Below are 25,000 nucleotides of genomic sequence, written 5' to 3'. Positions count from 1 at the left end.
ATTTGTGTGAGAGAGAGAGAGAGAGAGAGAGAGACACAGATAGAGACAGAGTGTATAGGTGTTTGTGTTAGAGAGAGAGAGAATGTGTGTATGTGAGTGGGCAAGAGGAGAGAGAGACACACACACAGAGAGAAAGAGTGTGTGTGTGAGCGAGAGAGAGAGAGAGAGAGAGAGAGAGAGAAAGAGTGTGTGTGTGTGTGTGTGAGCGTGTGTGTGTGAAACAGTGTGTGTGTGTTCAGCATCAGGAACACTTTCAATGTTTTTGGATTTCATGATATTTTATTTGTTTTTCTCTCTGACATCAACATGTTTATATTGCATTTGTAACAAAAGAAAAACAAACAAGAATTTAAAAGGAAATGGACAAGAATCTCTGAAAAAAAATCTCCATAAAACTTTGTGAATTAATTAACAATTGTGTATTATTACACTCACAGATTTCTGATACATAAATAAAACCCTGGCTGTGTGTGTGTGTGTGTGTGTGAAAAAGAGAGTTTGTGTGTCTTTGTGTGTATATGAGTATTTCAGAGTGTGTGCGTTTATTTATTTGATCTGACACAGAGACACTGAGGAGTCATAATAAACATAAAACCCTGCATAGAGGGGTTCAGTGAATGTGCAGTGGAATGTGTGTATGTGTGTGAGTGTGTGTGTGTCAGAGGACACGTTGTAGAAGGACACAGTTCCAGACGAGCAGTCCAGATACACTCCTACTCTGTGTGTGTGTGAGGGGGGGGCAGGTATGTCAGTTGTCTGTTTATTGTGACAGGCAGTGTAACTGTTACCAGAGCATCTCAGACTCCAGGACTTTTCATTGTGTCCAAACCCACAGTCATCACTCCCTCCTTTCCTCCTGATTCCTTTATATGTCACTGATATATAAACATCAACTCCACTCCACTCAGTCTCCCAGTAACAGCGTCCAGTCAGACTCTCTCTACACATGACCTGACGACAGTAACCATCAAATCTCTCTGGATGATCAGGATACGACTGTGTCTTCCACTCACATGTCACCTTTCTGTTCCCCTCAGACAGAGAGAGGTCTGTGTTTGCTGTGTTTGGGTCCAGTGTCAGATCACAGGCATCTACAGAGAAGAAGAGAAATTAGAGGAGAAAACACATAACACACTCTCAACTCTGTGTGTTTGTGTGTGTGTGTGTGTGTGTGTGTGTGTGTGTGTGTGTGTGTGTGTGTGTAAACTCACATTTTTTTAATCCTGGTCTGATCCTGAACTCTGCTCCATGATCCACACTACACAAACACACAACAGGAAGTGAATTCATCTCATACAAACACACAACAGGAAGTGAATTCATCTCATACAAACACACACAAAATGGCTGATTGTCTGTCTTTGTGATTTTATGTCAACAGACAAAAGACATTCATACACACCTATACACACACACACACAATGTCTCTCACACACATAAATTAACACACTCTAACAGACATACACACACACAATACACAAATACACACACACTCTCTCAAAAACATCTGCAAACACACATAAATACATAAATTCACTCTCATACAAATACACACACACACACACACACAGAAAAATAAACATTTGTGTCAATGCACTCTTTTAAAGCTCTTATAAACACACAAACAGAATAATTACAATTAACAATAAAAACAGAAATATACAAACACAGAGAAATATACAAACACACACTGTCATACATACACAGTTATACAAACTACTCACACACACACACACACACACACACACTGTCATACATACACAGTTATACAAACAACTCACACACACACACACTGTCATACATACACAGTTATACAAACTACTCACACACACACACACACACACACTGTCATACATACACAGTTATACAAACTACTCACACACACACACACACACACACACACACTCACACACACAGAATAAATAAACATGTTCACTCATACAGGAGTACACTCTCTCACTCATTCACACACACACACACACACACACACACACACACAGACATATACTGTCTCTCACTTTAACATGCACACACACACACACTCTCAAACATATTTGCAATTACATAAATACACAAATTCACTCTCATACAAATACCCACACACACACACGCTTGCGCACGCACACACACACACACACACACACACACAGAAAAATCAACATTTCTGTCAATGCACTCTTTTGAAGTTCTTTTGCACTTTTATAACAAACAGAATAATTACAACTAACAATAAAAACAGAAATATACAAACACACACATGCCAAAATATACTGTCTCTGACTTTAACACACACACACACACACACCCAAATATACTGTCTGTCATTTTAACACACACACAAACACACATACACACACCCAAACATACTGTCTCTCACGTTAACACAAACACACATACACACACTATGATATGCTGTCTCATTTTAACACACACACACACACACACACCCAAATATACTGTCTCTCACTTTAACACACATACACACACACATGCACACACACACACACACACCCAAACATACTGTCTCTCAGCCTGACACACAAACTCAACAAAATACATTGTCTCCCACTTTAACAGACACATACACACACTCACACACACACACACACACAAAAAGTGACACTCCTTTCTCACCCTCACAGTCAGAGGGAAGAGGAATTTCTCTCTTACACATACACACACACCTCTCTCTTCTACACACTCACTCACACACACACATACACACACACACTAGGACTGCCGCGAGTAGCCGACGTAATCGACTACGTCGATGCTGAAAACGCGTCGACATCAAAATTTGAATTCGACACATTGTTTGTTTTTTTTCATTTTCATGAATTTTCTTTTTTGATTTCTAAAACGCTTCAGTTCATTAAAACAAAGGTTTTTCTTCACTATGTAACTGCTGTGTGCATGACCTCAGTGGTTTTTGACTCCAGTCACTGGTCGACTCCAGTCAACGCTGGAGTTGTAAAAAATGGTGGCGGCTGCAGCAGAGTGCGACTCGGTGGTGAAAGAGGTTCAGCGTCAAAGTTTCCAAAGACTCAAGGCTTCCAAAGTATGGGAGGACTTCAGATGATCCCAAAACAAAAAGGCGCTTTGTACACTGTGCACAGTTTCCATGGCATTACCACAGCGGCACTAATGCTATGCACCAGCACCTGAAGAGAAAACACACAGGCCCCATTCTGGATGATGGACTGTCACAAAAGCCCAAACCACTGTAGGCTCAGTGTTGTCTATTCATGTTTATTACATTACCATTAATAGGGAGAGATTTTTAATATCTTTCATCCTTGGAGCTGCTAAATACATTCTTAAAGCCATAAAGTCGTCTGTCTGATACTTTAGACTTTCCATTGAATAAGTGTTTGAGAAAATGTGTAGGGCAGAATCTGGATTTATTCTACGTTGAGTGACGGTGTCAGTGTGTGTGTGTGTGTGTGTGTGTGTGTGTGTTGGGCTTGTTGGGACATGTATCTTATCTAATTATTTTATTTCTGTCATCACTTTAATCACATTTCTTTGTGTAGGGAATGTCATAAATACAATAGATAACATTTGAATAACTGTGATCAATTTAAGTTTGCTGTTGTCCAGTGTTCATTTCGTTGACGAAAACTATGACGAAAAATGTTCGTCAACGAACTTTTTCCCGCGACAAAAATGAGACGATATCTAAATAAAATGCACCTTTGAAAATAAAAACTTCGATGAAATCTATAACCATTTTCGTTGAGGAATAGTAACCAAACGATAATGTCAGAGACGGAGGAATGGACAAGCAGTTCTAGCCCCTCCTCCCTCCTCTGGAAATCAAACTTTAAACATTTTAACTACCCTTCACTTGGCAACCAGCCAACAGTCCCATAATGTAGGATCATTTGATATAGTTGTAATCAGGATAGACTGTCTCATTTTAATTCATGTCCCGACACATCAGGACAGTAAAATATAGATCTATACGTCTGTGTTTACACATCTCCTCTCACAGTCTTTCCAGCCAGTCATTCTTGTTGTGATGATTCACACCAGCACCAATGTCGTTAACTTAACCATTAATCAGATCTTCTTGACAAATCAAAAGTTTGTATTTTATACTTACGGGCCAGTACTATATTTATCCAGTGCAATGCAGTTACCGTTATAATATTACAAAGTTACATGAGCTGGTCAAATGATCGCCCGCTCATATGAAGAGAGTTTGCACTAGATACAGCTGCTGCATCCACGTGAAAACAGCACCAAAAAAAAGGTGCTGAACAGTGAGGTGAGGACAGGCCAGAGGCAACGTTTGTCTTTAAACAATGTGGCTTTGTCAGCACTGCCAAAAAGTCCTTCCTCTCAGTGAATACGTGTTTTATGAAATTACATATTGTCGTGCCAAAGGTATAAGGAAAATCTGGTTAATGGTTCACTGTGAATATTAGACTTAATACTAATATCACTTTGCTGCAACCATAACCTTATTTTGGAACCTGAACCCAGCGAAATTACAGATATTCTAAAAACTCTGTTTACAGCTCAGCGCTCTGAACACTGAACCTAGAAATTATTTTGAATACCTCTTCATTAGCCGTACATATAATAAATAACAGCATTAAGTAGCAAGTACAATAACACTCTTCGAATTCAGTACTCCTAGCTAACTAAGTTCCTGGATCACCACATTCAGTAACTAAGAAATAACTTCTCACTCACTCAAGGGGTAGAAATACGGACGTACACGTTTATTACAACGATCAAATTCATACGGTACAGAAGGAATCTAATGTCGAATAAACTGGAACTCAGGTGGGATTAAGGCACATCTGCTATACACACACATACAACAGCATCTAATCTACTAACAAGAAGATAAACAACTAACGGCAGATAACAACAATATCCTCGTTACTTAAAGTATGTCTGAATGAACAACTACGCAAGTATGAGGCATTACTCACGAAGAGGCACGCTTAACCAACAGAATTATCTGAGTGATGTCCTAGTATGATTACTTACTCTAAAGGTAGTGAGGAGAGGAGAGAAAGGGGAAGAGAAAGAGCAGGCCCCGCCACGGTCAGGTATGGAAGTCTGGAGAGGTAGAAGGCTTGCTGAGCGACGCTTCCAGACGCAGCTCTTCGGTAGTGATCCAACGGGACCAATTCTTCAGAGAGGCGAGCAGATAGGGACGAGGTACGGTGCCGCGGCGACCGGGGAACAAAAGAACGCACTGAGGACTAGCAACGTGTTTGCCTTTTTATCTGTTGAAGAAAAAGGGCGTATTGCCATCTCTCTTGGGGGTGTCTTCAGCCCAAGGAGGGGGACACCCCTTAGAACTTGGAAGGTTTCAAACGAAGCCTGCTGCCTATAATTTTACCTTTTTTTTTCTAAAGAGGAGTAAAATTACATCCGCGTACTCGAATCTACCACATTTTATGCTCCCAAACAAGACCAAATATGGTTTCTTTACCATTAAAAACAGCACAGCTACACCGATGGTCATAAAACTGGCTGCTTGTGACTTGATTTATGGTTTATTTCCAAGTTATACCGCGCTTTTATGACTATAGGGATGGTTATGGTTTGAGCGCATAATTTCTTTTACCGTGGCGCATAGTTAGTTTAACTTTTCTTTTTGTTTTACCTAGTTCACGCCCAAATGGAGTGATGTAGAAGGGGTCTGTGGCATGGTCCAAATTCCATTCTCACAGGGAAACTAACCTCCCGAGGTGATCTAGTCTCCTTCGCAATTAAACGTTATCAGCATTTGACCAAATGGTCTGGGGGTTGCTGCGCTAAAACATCAAGCCTGGCGTCTGTTAGGTGTTACCGCGAGTGGTTCCTGCTTTGGTATGCATTGGTCTTACACGCAGGGAGGCCTGGGCCATAAAGAGAGAACTGGGATCAAAGGGAATAAGGATAGAGAGGCAGAGTGAGCGTGATAGAAATAGATAAAGAAGGGTGAAAAAGAGGGAGAGAGTTTACACAACTGCAACTTTCATTACTAAGGAACACTTAAGGTTAACAAATGTCCTTTTCTTTCTGAAAGCTGCGCAGTGTCTGCCCGACAATATTTACACGGATTTGTTCCTTTGGTTATGACTCGCGTACGACAATTTCCCTCAAAATACGATCATTTTAAGCCTGTGCTACGATACTTTAACATTTCCCATCTGGCTACGGTGTTGGCAACTCTCTGAAGAAGAAAAAGGACGGATTTGTGACACATTTTAGCTATAACACAACTGATAGTAAAACACACTGCAGACAATGTGGGTGCAAAATCGATTGGAAAAATACCTCAAACCTCAAGAGGCATTTGAAGACGCACCACCAAGAAATGATAAAAAAAAGTTCTATCCAAATCAACTTAAAGGCTTGACTTCGTTAGGTAGAAGCAGACGGCTATGTTTTCCTGTTCACTTGACTTGGTAACGTTAATTGTGCATACCTATAGCAAGCCTAAGAATATCTGTGTGCTTGATGAAATCACTGTTATGATTTAATTTAAAAAAAAAAGCAAATTGACGTAAACATGACTAAACCTTGTCCAGTTTTCATGTACTAAAACTAGACTAAAACTAATAATGATCAAATGACTAAAATATGACAAAAACAAATATGTATTTTAGTCAAAAAACCAAAACTAAGACTAAATCAAAATCACCTGCCAAAATGAACACTGCTGTTGTCAAAATAAAATGAACTTAAATGAAACAGACAATTTGATTTTGTGGAAATACATTAATCGCTTAGATTAATCAACTAATCGGTAAATTAGTCGATAGATTAATCAATAGAAAAACAGTCGTTAGTAGCAGCCCTAACACACACACACACACTCAATCAGCAAAGCTCTACACAACACACACACATTTATGAACAAACACTAATAAAACACACACTCTCTGATTTCTCCACACACTGTATTATGTTTCAGAGACAAACACACAACAGAAACAACAGAAAAACACACGTATTTCTTATCTTTAACTTAGTTTAGCTTTGACATATGACAAAAACAAGTCCTCACTTTGTGGGCTAGTATGTGAGTAGAGTTATACTGATAGTTAAAGACAGATGATAATGTTACTGAATCAGTTCCCTGTGTGTTCCCTTTGTATCTCCCACTGATCAGACTGTGGATTCAGTGTAACACACGCTCGCTACCGTTTGTGTTTTGGTAACCGTAATATGAGGCTGGACAGATAACGGCTGATTGGAGATACGGTTTTATATTGTGTATGCCTGCTGCTGTTAATGCCTTTAGTGAGGACATAGTTATGGATTTTATATAGTTCAGCTGAAGAGAACTCGCTAAGACAGCGTCTGGAGAACAAGAGGGCCCCCGTCCCCAAAATAAGGGCAGATACAGCCTCACCCAGCAGGAAAGGCAGCGCTGGATTGGAGGTCACTGCCATTAAGAACGACAAAGTATGATTTTAAAAGTGAAATCCTGTATTGTATTTATGACCATTACTAGTGAATGTTGTATGCTTAGTTAACCATATTTAGGACTATTAAGTAGCCTAGAATTGGACACTGCACTTTAAATGTTTAGAAATTTAAATCCTCCAACATACTGTATAGTCTATTAAATCAAACAAACAAAACATGTCCTGAGGCACTGCATTGCCACTTAAGAATCATTCTCTATTCATATTTTTATGTTTCTATATTTTCTTCACATGTACATTTTGTAGTTCTATTTTAATTCCTTCTGCGTGGCTTGGTACTGCACACTGAATCTGGTTGTACATGTACAGTGACAATAAATGTATTCATTATACATTTACTTGTTGTCTCTGTTTCAGTATTCTCTGTTAAATTGTTATTATCAAGGTGTATGTATAGATTACAGTAAACAAAGATGTGTGTGTGTGTTATGGGCCTGTGTGGGCGTGGTGGATGTAAACAGTCACAACATCAATCAAATGCAGTGATGTTTTCACTATCAGTCCAGGCTCCACCTACTGAAATTATTTAATCCATTTAAATACCAACTGGAACGTTTCAGACACCACTGTGAACCCAATAACCCAGTTATCTCCAGATAAAACCAATACAGACTGTTTGAGACCAGTTCAACCAATACAGACCATTTGAGACCAGTTCAACCAATACAGACCATCTGAGACCAGCAGCTTCTACCAGTTTTTTTTTCCAACTGGAACCAGACCAATACATTACAGTAGAAATTTCTATCGGTGTTTAAATGGTTTTCTTCTGGTGTTCTATTCGATGTCTACAGGGCATTCAGTAGAAACCAGTTATGAAACCAGCTGAATGTGTTTCAACTGCCTTATACAAAACCAATAAGAACCCGTTAAAATTTCTATTGGTTTTTAAATGGTTTTCTACTGGTGTTCTACTGGATGTCTATTGGATTTGAACTGGATGTCTACTGGGATTTTCTACTGGATTTGAACTGGAATTTCCACTAGGACTCTCTTTATTTCTCATACATAAACACACAATCTTGAAAATATACTCTTTCGTACTATTAAACACACACACACACACACACACACACAAGCACAAACTCTAACACTCTTTCTCTCACACACCCTACTTACTTGAGTGTGTCCAGTCGACAGTGTGGATCCTTCTCTCTGGCAGAGAGCAGCTTCACTCCTGAGTCTCCTGGGTGATTGTAGCTCAGATCCAGCTCTCTCAGGTGTGAGGGGTTTGAACTCAGAGCTGAAGCCAGAGAAGAACAGCCTTCCTCTGTCACTAAACAGCCAGACAACCTACAGAGAGAGAGAGAGAGAGATTTACAGTTTACACAAATCCATGGTTAAGCAGATAGACTGAAATCTGAATTCTGATTCTGAATCAATGGGAATGTTGTCATTATCCTGTAGTTAAATGTACTCCACTGTTAACTTCATTCTGACAATGTTTGATTCTTAACTGGACAAATTCATTTATCAAAGTTAGCTACTAATGAAACTGAAAAACTACTTAACTGAAACACAAACAAATGGAAAACATAAACTAATGACCAAAATACAGTTGACACAAATCCTCTCTGCATTGCGCTGTTAAGCAGACACTCAAATCTGTACCTGGATCAGTGGGAAAGTGATCATTAGTCTGTAGAGAACTGTACTGTTGAGTTTTCTGACTTTATTCTGGTCTTTTTCGATTCTTAATTCTCACTCCTATGAGACCTGCACTTTTATCTGACTGAACTTTAGCTGAAGGGTCTTCTCATATGAGACCAGACTCCTGTTAAGAGTCAGAACATCTTTCTGTCCTTTAATAAACACTGTCACCTCATCAGTGTCTGATGAAAAAACATGTAGTAGTAATGACATTTACCAAACACTGATAGAGAAAGTCAAATGGATCTTTCATAAAGAGTTCAAATAAAAACATGTGAATTGCTTTACACAGAGACCACAGAACAACAAGTTATGTAGTAACTGACTGTACAGTCTAGCACAGGGGTGGGCAAATCCGGTCCTGGAGGGCTATGGTCCTGCTGTTTTTCTTGTCAACCAACTAAATACAGTCTCTGATTGGCTGAAGAGCATGCACACCTGTTTTCAAAGTGAAAATCAACAGGTAGCTAAGAGGTGAAAACAAAAACCGGCAGAACACCGGCCCTCCAGGACTGGATTTGCCCACCCCTGGTCTAGCAGTATTTACAACTATAGATTTAAAAATACAGAGTCAAAACTGTATAGTTTTTGAAAATGACTGATGGCACAATGGAAACACAAATACTTCAACTGAGAAATAAATGTACATAATTTAAATTATGTTATGTAAACTAGATCAGTTATGTAACAAATGCAACATTATATTTGAGACAGTCAGTTTTCACTTTGGGATAGTTGAGACAAAGTTTCAGGACTGTTCTAGAATGTTTCTGACAAAATGTCAGTCTGGGTCCCTGCGTGAAACACCAGCTCAGACAAAACAATTATAAATATTGTATTTTCAGTGATTAACACTGACCTCAGTATCTCCAGTTTACAGCATGAATTCACCAGTCCCACACAGAGAGACTTCACTCCTGAATCCTGAAGTTCATTGTCACTCAGGTCCAGTTCTCTCAGGGGACAGTTTACTGACTGTAGAACTGAGGCTACAGCTTTACAGGACGGTTCAGTGAGTTTACAACCAACAAGTCTGGAGAGAGAGAGAGAGAGAGAGAGAGAGAGAGAGAGAGAGAGAGCTTAAAATATAGCGACATCTCCTACATTAGTCAATACACAGACTATGATTTTGGGACTGGAAGTGTAAATGATTCTGTACTCTACACTGCAGTCCACAGAGACTAATGACAAATACACATATAATTACATATTCAGAGTCATATTCAGATAAACAGGTAACAGTAGTTATCCAAAATGACATGGTAATAACACACAGTAAGACTAGTTATAAAATAATCACCACCAGATCCAATTATGTTCCATTAAAACACAAAGAGAAATACTTTATTATTTCTCCAAAGTACGCGCAGGTTAAGTATGAGGCAAATTATAACAGACTAACACCATAAAAAACGGTTGAAAATGTAGACGCTGTGTCTGGAGAGAGAATCCCCTCACATGCTATTGCTAACGTGTCAAAGGGTAATTACAGAACCGTTTGAACAAACATCTAAAGTGATAATTAATCTAACATTTTTATAATGTTAAACAGAACGAATCTTACTTTATATGTTAACGCACATAAACAGAGACAGTGGATCATACGTTGTTGGCATTTCCGACAAACTCCTTCCCATTCTCCAGTTATTACCTCAGAGAACTCACTCGGTCTTTTAAGCTACTGCTCTATTCCTGCAGTTCGCGGGTTTGAGAAAGGAGTCTCTCGGTTTTCTATTGGCTGTCAGGTTTGGAATGAAAATCCCCTCACATGCTATAGCTAATCTGTGTCAGAGATTAATTAAAAAACCGTCTGAACAAAAATAAACACGGTTATCGAAATATTAAAATATAGGAAAGATACTTACGTTGTGTGTATAGAGGACAGCGAAAGAGGAGTGGATTGTTTCTAGTTTTTCAATACGTTACTTCAACATCTATTGGCTGTCAAGTGTGGAATGAAATCTCCTCACATGCTATAGCAAATGTTTGTCTGAGATAAACTACAAAACTGTCTGAACACAAATCTAAACTGATGATCATTAAATTCTCTGATTACTAAACCATTACATTTCATAAAAACAGATACTTACCTCGAAAGTGGACTGGATCACGTTTATTTCTATCATTGTCGATCCGTGCCACTTACTTCAACATTTACCTCAGAAACTTTCCGTGCGCGCTGGCTGTTTTGGCGGACTTCAGAAATTGGTAACTCGATTTTCTATTGGCTGTAAAATTGCCAATCGACGGACAGTCTCGAAACATCTCTCACACTTATTTGTAGACGTCGGATCTGAGATTATTCGTTTCGCTGATGTAATCACGGTTTGGTTATACGTGCACGTTATATTTGTGTGTAAAATGAGTGTAATTCTTTTCCTGCTTCGCCGTGACCGAACAGAATATTACAGTACCGTATGAATCTTCAAAATGCCTTAAGGGATTAACTTTTTTCTTTTTTCTCTGCCAGCTAATTCACCGATAGACATATTACTCATTGGCTGGATAATAGGATGGGTCGGAATGACGATGTTTCTACGATAATGATAGTGTATGTGTTATTACAGTGTAATTTCAATTAACTAACTTTGTCAACCTCTTTACAGTGGGAGGTGCCTCATGCCCCTGCATAGTATAGCTAATGGTTAAATATGAACGAATATAATTCTCAGCATGATGAGAGATCATTTTAATCCAGACTACAAGAAAAGACAAATGAGAAAAGACTTGAAAATTCATAAATTTAGGTAAACTAATTCAACGAGACATCTAACACACAGTTAAATCCAGGGTAAAGAAATGAGACAAAACATATTAGAAATACATAAATTCAGAGAATGACTAACACTGACCTCAGTATCTCCAGTTTACAGTGTGGATTTTTCAGGCCCACACAGAGAGACTTCACTCCTGAATCCTTAAGGTCATTGTAACTCAGGTTCAGTTCTCTCAGGGGACAGTTTACTGACTGTAGAACTGAGGCTACAGCTTCACAGGACTGTTCAGTGAGTTTACAACCAGCAAGTCTGGAGAGAGAGAGGGAAATTTATGGTCAGATAAGCTTTGATTATGGGAACACTGTCACTGTGTCAGAAATTGCTCCCTACTCACTACTCCCTACTCACTATATAGTGATTGGTACATAGAACACTCACTAGGGCATACGGGCAGACAGCTGCTGATACATTTCGGACACTATCTGCCTGTCAGCTGTCAGATTTGTAGTTAAGGTGAAAGAAATGCATTTTTGTCAGCACTGAAAAGAAATATTGACCACAATTACACCCTACTAAGAAAAGCAAGTGTATTTCTCCATCTCCAAATGCAAAGTAAATGTAAATATGTGTAAAGCTGTAATGGTTATAAATAAATGTAAATATTTCTATATTTCCTATGTAAATAGGTTTTCAAACATTGCTGGACCGTGAACAAGGCCTGGTTCTGAAATCCGGCCCATCTGAATGTGTAACTGAAAAGCCCTGGCCTATGTACTGTGGTATCAGGCCTGTTGAAACTGAGGAGACTCAAAACAATGTTAAAAACAGAGATAATAATGTACAACACACAACCTGCATATTTTATATACACAGATGTTTTACTGCCCATCATTCATATACTGTACTGTCATGTGTTTAAGTTTACCTGCATGAATCTTTCCTCTCCCTGAATGTTTATGGTATACAATATTTCATCAGTAATATAATATTCAAGGTTGAAAACCACTATCTGAGCCCAAGAACCTGTCCAAAATCAGCCCCACACTAAAGTTTCCTTTCAAATAATGCTGCTAAAAGAGAGTGTTACTTTAAAAATGTGTGAACTCACAGAGCTTTTCTGCAGCATCTCACAGCTGGGACCAGTCTCCTACGACCCTCATCTGACGTGTTGTATTTTTTTGGGTCAAACTCATCCAGCACCTCCTCTGACATCTGAAACATGTAGGCCAATGCTGAACACTGTGCAAGTGTGAGCTTTGTTTTAGACTTCTTTGATTTAAGAAAAGCATGAATTTCTTCTAGAACTGAGCAGTCATTCATTTCAGTCAAGCAATGCAGTAGATTGATGCATCTTTCAGGATGAGGGTTCTTTTTTTGGGTCACTTTAAGGTTTCGGATCACTTTCTTAATGCTCTCTGGGTTGTTTTCTGTATGTGTCAGTAGACCTTGTAGGAGTTTCTGGTTGGACTCAAGTGAAATTCCATGAAGGAAGCGGATGAACAGATCTAAGTGTCCATTCTTACTCTCCAAGGCTTTATGCACTGTTCCCTTAAGTAACTCATCCAAGGACACATTCTCTGGCACAGCTCTGGTCTTTTTCTTCAGAAAATACTTCAGTGCCTCCATGTTTTTGCTTATATAGCAGTAAAACACATAGAGAGCAGCAAAGAACTCTTGAACACTCAGGTGCACAAAGCAGTAGATCTTCTTCTGACGAAACACTGATTCCTCCTTAAAGATCTCCGTACAAATCCCAGAGTACACTGTGGCATCACTCACATCAATGCCACATTCTCTCAGATCCTCCTCGTAAAACATAACATTGCCAATCAACAACTGTTCGAATGCCAGTTTAGCGAGTTTAAGGAAGATCTCCTTGCTTGATTCCAGAAGATTTGTTGGGCTGGTCTCATGTCTCTCTTCATACTTCTGGTTCTTCATGTTTGTCTGAATGAGCAGGAAGTGTGTGTACATTTCAGTCAGAGTTTTAGGAATCCCATTTATATTGTCTTGACGCAGCATTTCCTGAAGCACAGTGGCTGAAATCCAACAGAACACTGGGATGTGACACATGATGTGGAGGCTCCTTGATGTTTTGATGTGTGAGATGATTCTGTTGGCTTGACTCTCATCACTGACTCTTTTTCTAAAGTATTCTTCTTTCTGTGAATCATTGAATCCTACTATTTCTGTCACACGACTGATGAACCGAGAGGGAATCTGACTGGCTGCTGCTGGTCTGGAGGTTATCCAGATGAGTGCAGAGGGAAGAAGATTTCCTTGAATGAGGTTAGATATCAGTATATTCACTGATGATGGTGTGGTCACATCACACAACCTCTGAGAAAAATCCAACTGAAGTCGACTCTCATCAAAACCATCAAAGATGTACAGCATTTTACAAACATTATATTTCTTTGGATCCAGATCTCTCAGTTCTGGATGAAACTCTAGCAGAAGTCCATGAAGACTGTAGTGCTCATCTTTTATTAAGTTCAACTCCCGGAAAGGAAGTACAAACATGAAATCAATGTCCTGATTGGTCGTTCCCTCTGCCCAGTCCAGAATAAACTTCTGAACAGTGACTGTTTTTCCAATACCAGCTATGCCCTTGGTCAGCACAGTTCTGATTTCTTTCTCTTTTCTGTTCCCTGTATGTTCCTGAGTGGTCAAGGGTTGGAAGATGTCACTGCAGTTGATTGGTATGTCTCGTGAACTTTGTGTCCTGGATGCTGTCTCAATCTGTAAAACTTCATGTTCTTCATTCACTCCTTCACTCTCTCCCTCTATGATGTAGAGCTCTGTGTAAATCCTGTTGAGGAGGGTGTGGTCTCCTCGTAGTGTGTTTCCTTCAAATAAGTATTCACACTTCTTTTTCATGATGGTTTTATGAGCCTCAATAGTTCTCAGCAGGACATCATCTGATGTAGAGTTGGAGACTTTGTGTTGGTGTAGAACAGGAGGTGTTCTGGATCTCTTTCTGCACTGGGGACAGACATAGTCTCCTGATGGACCAGACTGTTCCCAGTACGTGCTGATACACTGTCTGCAGAAACTGTGTCCACAGCTGGTAGAGACTGGATCTCTCAGAACCTGCTCACACATACCACACCTGGACTGATCCTGGGTCAGCCCTCCACTCCACCTGCAGCACAGAGAGAGAAAGAGAGAGAGACAGAGAGAGAGAGAATTTCAACAATACTTATTGTTGTGTACCAGTTTTTTCATTTGTTTGCTTTTTCAAACAAACAGAAAACATGGAAACCCTGAAGACAGAAAACATAGATATATTATCCAGGCGTTTGAGATAAAAGAGAAAAAAAGAAAGAAAGAAAACAGTAAGCACAAAAGTAACCATTAACACAGTTACTGAAAACACTAATACTGAAGTGAGGGACTCATCAGTCCAGCTCTACAGCAAAATATAAGTTGTAATCGAGAGAGAGAGAGAGAGAGAGAGAGAGAGAGAGAGAGAAAGAGAGAGAGGGAGAGAGAGAGGGAGAGAGAGAGAGAGAGAGAGAGAGAGAGAGAGAGAGAGAGAGAGATGCTTGACTTAAAATGCTTCTGTCTTTCCAACCAGTAAACAGAACCATGCAACCAAGAAAAAAAAAACACTGTTACCAACATGTTTAATGAAAGAGAAGCAGGTGGTCAGACAATGAAAACAAAATGGTGAAAACAGAGAAAGAAAGAAGAACATACATGATGAACAAACAGATAAAATAAGATAAACAAATAAATCAGGGGCAAAATCAACTCACTTAAACAGACGCATTCAGTGACTCCACACATCCACAAATGAGACAGTATCATCAATCACTTTATACTGAGCTGGTTTAAACAACAACAAGAACAACAAAAACTTTGGCTGTTTGACTCCTTTCAATGCCTGTGAGTGTCAGAGTGGGAAATGTTTTCTCTGATAACTATCCATTGTGCTGTACTTGTGATTTGTCTGTTTCAGTTCAATAAAAAAAGATTATCAACTTAAGAGAGTATTTAAGATGTTAGCAATAGAAACCCCTGAAGGAGAGGATAAACTGAATATCACTGTAAACTGAATCTTTGTACATAATACACAACAACAGGTGTGGTTGGTCTGGAATAACAAGACTTTACCTGGGTAAGTTTATGCAGAGTATGATATTTATATAAACACACACACACAGTGAATGTGAGCATTGTGTCTATCTAACCTTTTGTCTCTGAATGGTTAGCCACCTCTTATCTAAGAGATGTCTAAATGTTTGTCAGAGAGTACATGCTACATACAAATAAAAAAAAACACTGTTACCAACATGTTTAATGAAAGAGAAGCAGGTGGTCAGACAATGAAAACAAAATGGGGAAAACAGAAAAAGAAAGAAGTACATACATGATAAACAAACAGATAAAATAAGATAAACACAAATAAATCAAGGGCAAAAGCAACTGACTTATACAGACACATTCAGTGACTCCACACATCCACAAATGAGACAGTATCATCAATCACTTTATACTGAGCTGGCTTTAAAAAAAAACTTAATCATTCAAAACAGTAGGTGTGGTTGGTCTGGAATGACAAGACTTTACCTGGGTAAGTTTATGTAGAGTATGATATTTATATAAACACACACAGTGAATGTGTGCTTTGTGTCTTTCCAACCTTTTGTCTCTGAATGGTTAGCCACCTCTTATATAAGAGATTTCTAAGTATTTGTCATAGAGTACATAGTATATCCAAATCCATATGTTAAATGAAGAGATTCAAACATAGACTCAGTGTGAGGCACTGGTATAACTTGTCATATTTCACTGTATGATTACATCAGGAAAATGTCCAATTTGACCTGTTTATATCAAATCTAACTCTTTCAGCTGGACTCCTTCTGCATGTTGTCATGGAGATTAAAATGGAGAAAAGACCAGTCTTCACACAATAGACAAAGATACTCTTTGAGTTCTCTTCACAGTTATGACATCACAGTATGTCTCCTCAATTTGTCATTCTCACATGACACTGACCTCAGCGTGTTTGTTCTTTGGAAAGTCTGTTGGTCTGATTTTAGGGACAAACTAATGACTATCTTTCTTACTGATTTTCTTTTCTTTTTTGAGTAAATGTTGGTGTGTAATGAGAGATAACACAGTTATATCATTAAGTCATTAAGCAGATGTTAGTGAGATAAGAGGAACATGCTGGGTCATTATATATCATTTAGAATTACAGTGCATATGTACAGGTCATTTTTACGTTTTATGTGTTTCCAGCTTGTGTGTGTTTTGAGGCTGTGACACTTCTCACCACTAGAGGGCAGTAACACATAACGTGTTGGATCAGGTGACATTTTGTTCAGATTTTAAAGGCAGAGCTGATATGACACAGATTGACTTGGGCCGTGGGGAAACAGTGCTTTGGCTGAATGCAGTAACACATAAAGTGAAGTAGCAAAATTCAGATGTACACAGATGACAACATCGAACTTCATTCTCCTTTGGCAAATCTCATGTAAGAAATACTTGTTGTTTTGTCACCAAGATTAAAACAAAAAGGAGGAGAAACATTACTCAAAATTCCATCAAAAAAAACAAACAAAAAAAAAAAAAAAACAAGATTGGATAATATTTTGGGAAAATAATGGACAATACTAGAGATGATCTTGCGGTAAGAAATAAAGTTCCTTGAATAAACGGAGACATGAACAGCCTTGTGTAACATCTGTGTATCTGCTTGTATACTGTACATTCATACAGACAGACTGACCTGGGATCAGAGAACAGTGTACATTCATATAGACAGACTGACCTGGTATCAGAGGACACTGTTCATTCATACAGACAGACTGACCTGGGATCAGAGAATGCTGTTCCTCCACTGAAGTATATGGGCTGTACCACAGGGTTATTACTCTTCATAGACACACAGCTGGGGACTGGAGATCCTGCTCTCTGTGTCTGAACTCTGTGAGTTACAATAAAAACATGAAGAAAAATCTTTATTAATATATACAGTCTGTAATGTTCAGCTATCAGTCTGTGCTGCTTTACATTAGACATAATGAAATGAAAAATAATATACTGTTCACTACATTCATAATAAGATGGAAATACGCACACTGACATACACACTTAGACACACACATACACACACACACATATACAGACTCACACACACACCCACACAGACAAACACAGACACACACATTCACATACACATGTGCGTGCACACACACACTGGGGAAACGCACAGAGACATGCACACACATGTGCGCGCGCGCACACACACACACACACACACACACACACACACACACACACACACACACAAAGAAATTCACTTTTAATGTCTCTTGTCACAGCTTTGTCATTAAAGTAGCTCTTCTGAGTTTCTCCTACTGATTCAGTGGTCGATTGAGTATGTTCTTGGTGTGGAAGTCTTTCTCACACTGATTCAGTGGCTGACTGAATACATTCTTGGTTTAGAACATCTCTTAGACTGATTTTAGTGGTAACCTGATGACTAGTTTTCTTACTCATTTACTGGGGAAATGTATGTGTCTAATGAGAGAGATTGTAAGGCCAGAGTTGATATGACACTGATTGACTTGGGTTGAGGGGAACTTGTGCTCTTTACGCAACAAGAAATGCAGTAATGCAACAAACAAAACAGCAAAATTCAAATGAAAAACTGTGGAATTTTGATGTTTTGAGCCATTTACGTTTCAGAAAAAAAACCAAACTCTTCAGAACGACTCACTTTAAACTGTTTTAAAATCTTTGAGTCGTGGTAATGAAAACTGAAGTGGGGAATATTATAACGTCAGCACTGAATCCCCCCCCCCTCTCCTCCAACCAATAGAAATTCACTTTTAAAGACTCCAGTCATTCATACAGACAGACTGACCTGGGATCAGAGGACTCTCTATCTGTATATACTGTACATTCATACAGACAGACTGACCTGGGATCAGAGAACGCAGTTCCTCCATTGAAGTATATGGGTTGTACCATAGAGTTATGACTCTTCATAGACACACAGCTGGGGACTGGAGATCCTGTTCTCTGTGTCTGAACTCTGTGAGTTACAATAAAAACATGAAGGAAAATCTTTATTAATATATACAGTCTGTCCTGTGCAGTTAACAGATCATAAAGCTAATTTGTGATATTTTAAAATGTATGCTCGGGTAGTGGCCAACACACACTCACATGCACACTCAGACAGACACACACACAGACACACACACCCACACAGACACCCACCCACCCACCCACACACACACACCCACACACACACACACACACACACACACACACACACACACACACACAGACACACACACAGGCAAACACACACACCCACACAGACCACCACCCACCCACCCACACACACACAGACACACCCACACACAGAAACATGCACACATGCGCACACACACATACACACACAAACACACACATGTGCACAATTGCGCACACACACACGTTTTGAGCCATTTACGTTTCGGAAAAAAGCCCAAACTCTTCAGAACGACTCACTTTAAACTGTTTTAAAATCTTTGAGTCGTGGTAATGAAAACTGAAGTGGGGAATATTATAACGTCAGCACTGAATCCCCCCCCCCTCCTCCAACCAATAGAAATTCACTTTTAAAGACTCCAGTCATTCATACAGACAGACTAACCTGGGATCAGAGGACTCTCTATCTGTTTATACTGTACATTCATACAGACAGACTGACCTGGGATCAGAGAACACTGTTCCTCCATTGAAGTATATGGGCTGTACCATAGAGTTGTTACTATTCATAGACATACAGCTGGGGACTGGAGATCCTGCTCTCTGTGTCTGAACTCTGTGAGTTACAATAAAAACATGAAGGAAAATCTTTATTAATATATACAGTCTGTCCTGTGCAGTTAACAGTCTGTGCTGCTTTTCATTAGACATTATGAAATGAAAAATAATATACTGTTCACTACATTCATAATAAGGCGGAAATACGCACACTGACATACACACTCATACACACATATACACACACACACATATACAGACTCACACACACACCCACACAGACAAACACAGACACACACATTCACATACACATGTGCGCGCACACACACACACTAGGGAAACGCACAGATACATGCGCGCGCGCGCGCACACAAACGCACACACATACGCACACACTAACACACACACACACAAAGAAATTCACTTTTAATGTCTCTTTTAATGCATTGACAATTTTAATAACACTTGGAGTTTTCTTCACAGCTTTGTCATTAAAATAGCTCTTCTGAGTTTCTCCTACTGATTCAGTGGTCGATTGAGTATGTTCTTGGTGTGGAACGTCTTTCTCACACTGATTCAGTGGCTGACTAAGTACATTCTTGGTTTAGAACGTCTCTTAGACTGATTTCAGTGGTAACCTGATGACTAGTTTTCTCACTCATTTACTGGGGAAATGTTTATGTCTAATGACTTTAAGGCCAGAGTTGATATGACACTGATTGACTTGGGTTGAGAAGAACTTGTACTCTTCACGCAACAAGAAATGCAGTAATGCAACAAACAAAACAGCAAAATTCAAATGAAAAACTGTGGAATTTTGATGTTTTGAGCCATTTACGTTTCAGAAAAAAAACCAAACTCTTCAGAACGACTCACTTTAAACTGTTTTAAAATCTTTGAGTCGTGGTAATGAAAACTGAAGTGGGGAATATTATAACGTCAGCACTGAATCCCCCCCCCCTCTCCTCCAACCAATAGAAATTCACTTTTAAAGACTCCAGTCATTCATACAGACAGACTGACCTGGGATCAGAGGACTCTCTATCTGTATATACTGTACATTCATACAGACAGACTGACCTGGGATCAGAGAACGCAGTTCCTCCATTGAAGTATATGGGCTGTACCATAGAGTTATGACTCTTCATAGACACACAGCTGGGGACTGGAGATCCTGTTCTCTGTGTCTGAACTCTGTGAGTTACAAGAAAAACATAAAGGAAAATCTTTATTAATATATACAGTCTGTCCTGTGCAGTTAACAGATCATAAAGCTAATTTGTGATATTTTAAAATGTATGCTCGGGTAGTGGCCAACACACACTCACATGCACACTCAGACAGACACACACACAGACACACACACCCACACAGACACCCACCCACCCACCCACCCACACACACACACACACACACACACACACACACACACACACACACACACACCCACACCCACACACACAGACACACACACACACACACACACACACACACACACACACAGACAGACACCCACACAGACACACACACCCACACAGACCACCACCCACCCACACACACCCACACACACACAGACACCCACACACACACAGACAGACACCCACACAGACAAACACAGACACACACATTTACATATATGTGCGAGCGCGCGCACACACTGGGGATACGCACAGAAACATGCACACATGCGCACACACACATACACACACAAACACACACATGCGCGCAATTGCGCACACACACACACGATTTGAACCATTTACGTTTCAGAAAAAAAACCAAACTCTTCAGAACGACTCACTTTAAACTGTTTTAAAATCTTTGAGTCGTGGTAATGAAAACTGAAGTGGGGAATATTATAACGTCAGCACTGAATCCCCCCCCCCCCCCTCTCCTCCAACCAATAGAAATTCACTTTTAAAGACTCCAGTCATTCATACAGACAGACTGACCTGGGATCAGAGGACTCTCTATCTGTATATACTGTACATTCATACAGACAGACTGACCTGGGATCAGAGAACACTGTTCCTCCATTGAAGTATATGGGCTGTACCATAGAGTTGTTACTATTCATAGACACACAGCTGGGGACTGGAGATCCTGCTCTCTGTGTCTGAACTCTGTGAGTTACAATAAAAACATGAAGGAAAATCTTTATTAATATATACAGTCTGTCCTGTGCAGTTATCAGTCTGTGCTGCTTTTCATTAGACATTATGAAATGAAAAATAATATACTGTTCACTACATTCATAATAAAATGGAAATACGCACACTGACATACACACTTAGGCACACACTCAGACACACACATTCACATACACATGTGCGTGCACACACACACTGGGGAAACGCACAGATACATGCACACACATGCGCGCGCACACAAACGCACACACATACGCACACACTAACACACACACACACACAAAGAAATTCACTTTTAATGTCTCTTTTAATGCATTGACAATTTTAATAACACTTGGAGTTTTCTTCACAGCTCTGTCATTAAAATAGCTCTTCTGAGTTTCTCCTACTGATTCAGTGGTCGATTGAGTATGTTCTTGGTGTGGAACGTCTTTCTCACACTGATTCAGTGGCTGACTAAGTACATTCTTGGTTTAGAACGTCTCTTAGACTGATTTCAGTGGTAACCTGATGACTAGTTTTCTCACTCATTTACTGGGGAAATGTTTATGTCTAATGACTTTAAGGCCAGAGTTGATATGACACTGATTGACTTGGGTTGAGGGGAACTTGTACTCTTCACGCAACAAGAAATGCAGTAATGCAACAAACAAAACAGCAAAATTCAAATGAAAAACTGTGGAATTTTGATGTTTTGAGCCATTTACGTTTCAGAAAAAAAACCAAACTCTTCAGAACGACTCACTTTAAACTGTTTTAAAATCTTTGAGTCGTGGTAATGAAAACTGAAGTGGGGAATATTATAACGTCAGCACTGAATCCCCCCCCCCCTCCTCCAACCAATAGAAATTCACTTTTAAAGACTCCAGTCATTCATACAGACAGACTGACCTGTGATCAGACAACTCTGTATCTGTATATACTGTACATTCATACAGACAGACTGACCTGGGATCAGAGAACACTGTTCCTCTATTGAAGTAGATGGGTTGTACCATAGAGTTATGACTCTTCATAGACACACAGCTGGGGACTGGAGATCCTGCTCTCTGTGTCCTGTAGTCAACAGTGTCCCCCACCTCTCTGTCTCCATGGCGACTCCTTTTAGAGACAGGGCCCCCCTCCTCACTGTCTGTTATGAGACTCATTTTAGATTCAGTATTCTCCTCTTCACCTCATTCACACAGACTCTACAGGTACTGATCTGCTCTTCATAAACTCACATGTCACTCATAGTTCTGTGGAGAAACAAAAGATTTATGTCATAAAACATGAGAAAGAAAGATCATATGGTTATGGTTAATATTACAGTCTACTCTAACTTTCATCTCAGCCATGACAAAACGGTGTATGATGTGAACTTTCAATACATATAAAACAATACATCACAGTATAAGTCAAATATGTTTATTAATGTAATATTATGCACTTTGACAGTTTTCTCTGGTTTGTATATACATGCGTATATCCAGATTGAGTCAGACAGTCTACAGAAACACTCCACAGGGGAAAAATGAGCTATTCCAATTTTAAAACTTTCAACAATTATTTAATTTTCTCTTTGAATATTTCAGCATCTATGAGAAAACCCTCACTGTGGTATTTTAAAGTGATATAAGAGAGACCAGCTTTTAAAGATTCCTTCAGCTCTGTTTTGATTCCACTTCCCGCACTCTTCACACTGAACTGAACTCTTGTCAGTTTCACACGCTGAATCAGTGCTTGATCAACCAGTTGATCACCATTTTAGTCACTGAACTCTGAACTGCGGTTTTTTAGGCTGTTTAAGTCTCAGCAGGTAAAACTACATCACAGCTGTTGAGATTTGCTCTCATTCCACCCCTCAGCTGCGCACTCTGGGAAAACCACAGGAAAGTTGGATGTGTTTAACGTGCAGATAGCAAAATTACTACATTTGGACTTTGATACTGTTCCTTACACACTGTCGCATCTACTGATCATTATACGTTTAACTCCACAGGGACAAGACGGTAGACAATGTCATGTCACGTTTCACCAAGACTGGCCGCAGTTTATCCAGCGATAATAATCTACTCCAATAAACATGTATACTTCCGTCTCAAATATTAAAGAATGTCATTAATACGATTAAATCGTCATTAAACGTTTTCTTTATACTTTTTTGTGTGTTAAACGCTTGTTATGCACAACAAATGTCTAATCACACGTGATTTCTTGGACTTACTTTAGAAATTACCGATTTAAAAATATAAAAATGAAATCATTAATAAGCAATAGATCTAATTTTCGGAGAAAAAAAAACAGTTCCGGGTGGATGCTGTATCAGCCGGCTGTCTTAGGGCCCGCCTCTTTTGTTTCATCACCAAACAAGGAAACGCACTCAACCGTGTCCTCTTCCAACGGTCTCAAAACAACACAATAATAATAATAATAATAATAATAATCATAAAAGAAATGCATACAAATCTTCCACTTTACACTGCTGTCCATAAAACATCCGCATTTTATCGTCGACAAACAACCGAATGCCGCTCATTACTGTCTAAAAGGAATCATGGGCTGTATTCACAGTTACAATCAATCTATGTAGTTCATAATGTACACGGCATGTCCTTGCGACAAACGACAGGCGGTGTTTACTCCAGCGACACCAACTTTTACCCAGGTTTTGTCTACATTTTTAGAGATAACATGCGTATGACCCCGAAGCACATTCTTATGGACTAACGGCCAAACCTTTCACCGGTCGATTAAACCGTTCATATTTTAAAGATAGTGAATCAACACGTCATGCAACGCGTTTAACACACTTACCGGAAAAGCTCAGAATGTTCTACAAAATAAGTCACAGTTCGACAGAAGTTCTTTCTCTATTTAAAATGGCGTAGGTAGTAGTAATTACTTTCGTTTTCACTCTCAAACTTAAAGGAAGGGCCAGGTCCAATCAGAATTCCGCCGCAGCGGACACCTGGACAAAGGACTCGTCGAAGTCTCACATTCATAAATAGTTCATCTCACATCTACTTTAATAGAGTTTTCGATATGAACCTCACTCTTTTCGGATAAAATGTTGTTGATATGTTGGGAATCATCTGTGCATTCGATTAGAGTACACTGTCATATTACATTAGTACAGATAATCAGTAACCCATCATTCGTGCATCTTTGCGGGGGTCAGTTTAACTGTGCGTCCAGCGTTCGCTTATTTGATATTTAACTTAACCTTCTCATGCAAATTAGATGTAACTAAGTGGCTTAAAGTTGTTCTGCTTTCGTCTTG

The 25,000-nt window shown here is 39.4% G+C and overlaps 1 protein-coding gene across 1 annotated transcript; it reads right to left on the bottom strand.

The window, feature by feature from the left end:
• Positions 1-546: 546 nt before the first annotated feature.
• Positions 547-18,802, bottom strand: LOC115823709 (NLR family CARD domain-containing protein 3-like). Its single transcript, XM_030787738.1, has 6 exons — positions 18,753-18,802; positions 12,918-14,954; positions 11,945-12,118; positions 8,562-8,735; positions 1,212-1,258; positions 547-1,091 (listed from the first exon to the last, which is right to left on the bottom strand). Exons 1-6 carry the CDS (start codon positions 18,800-18,802, stop codon positions 547-549), a joined length of 3,027 nt encoding a protein of 1,008 aa, XP_030643598.1.
• Between the last annotated feature and the right edge of the window lie 6,198 nt (positions 18,803-25,000).

This window comes from Chanos chanos, chromosome 11, assembly GCF_902362185.1.
Source record: "Chanos chanos chromosome 11, fChaCha1.1, whole genome shotgun sequence".
NCBI lineage: Eukaryota > Metazoa > Chordata > Actinopteri > Gonorynchiformes > Chanidae > Chanos > Chanos chanos.
Note: the sequence above shows the minus strand (reverse complement) of the source record. Positions and strands in the feature narration are given on the sequence as shown.

Coding starts and splice junctions, on each gene's coding strand:
- LOC115823709 (XM_030787738.1), bottom strand. CDS start 18,802: ATGGTACAACCCATATACTTCAATGGAGGAACTGCGTTCTCTGATCCC. Junction 8,736..11,944: donor TGTAAACTGGAGATACTGAG/GTCAGTGTTAGT, acceptor CTCTCTCTGTAG/GTTGTCTGGCTGTTTAGTGA. Junction 1,092..1,211: donor CAGACCAGGATTAAAAAAAT/GTGAGTTTACAC, acceptor TCTTCTCTGTAG/ATGCCTGTGATCTGACACTG.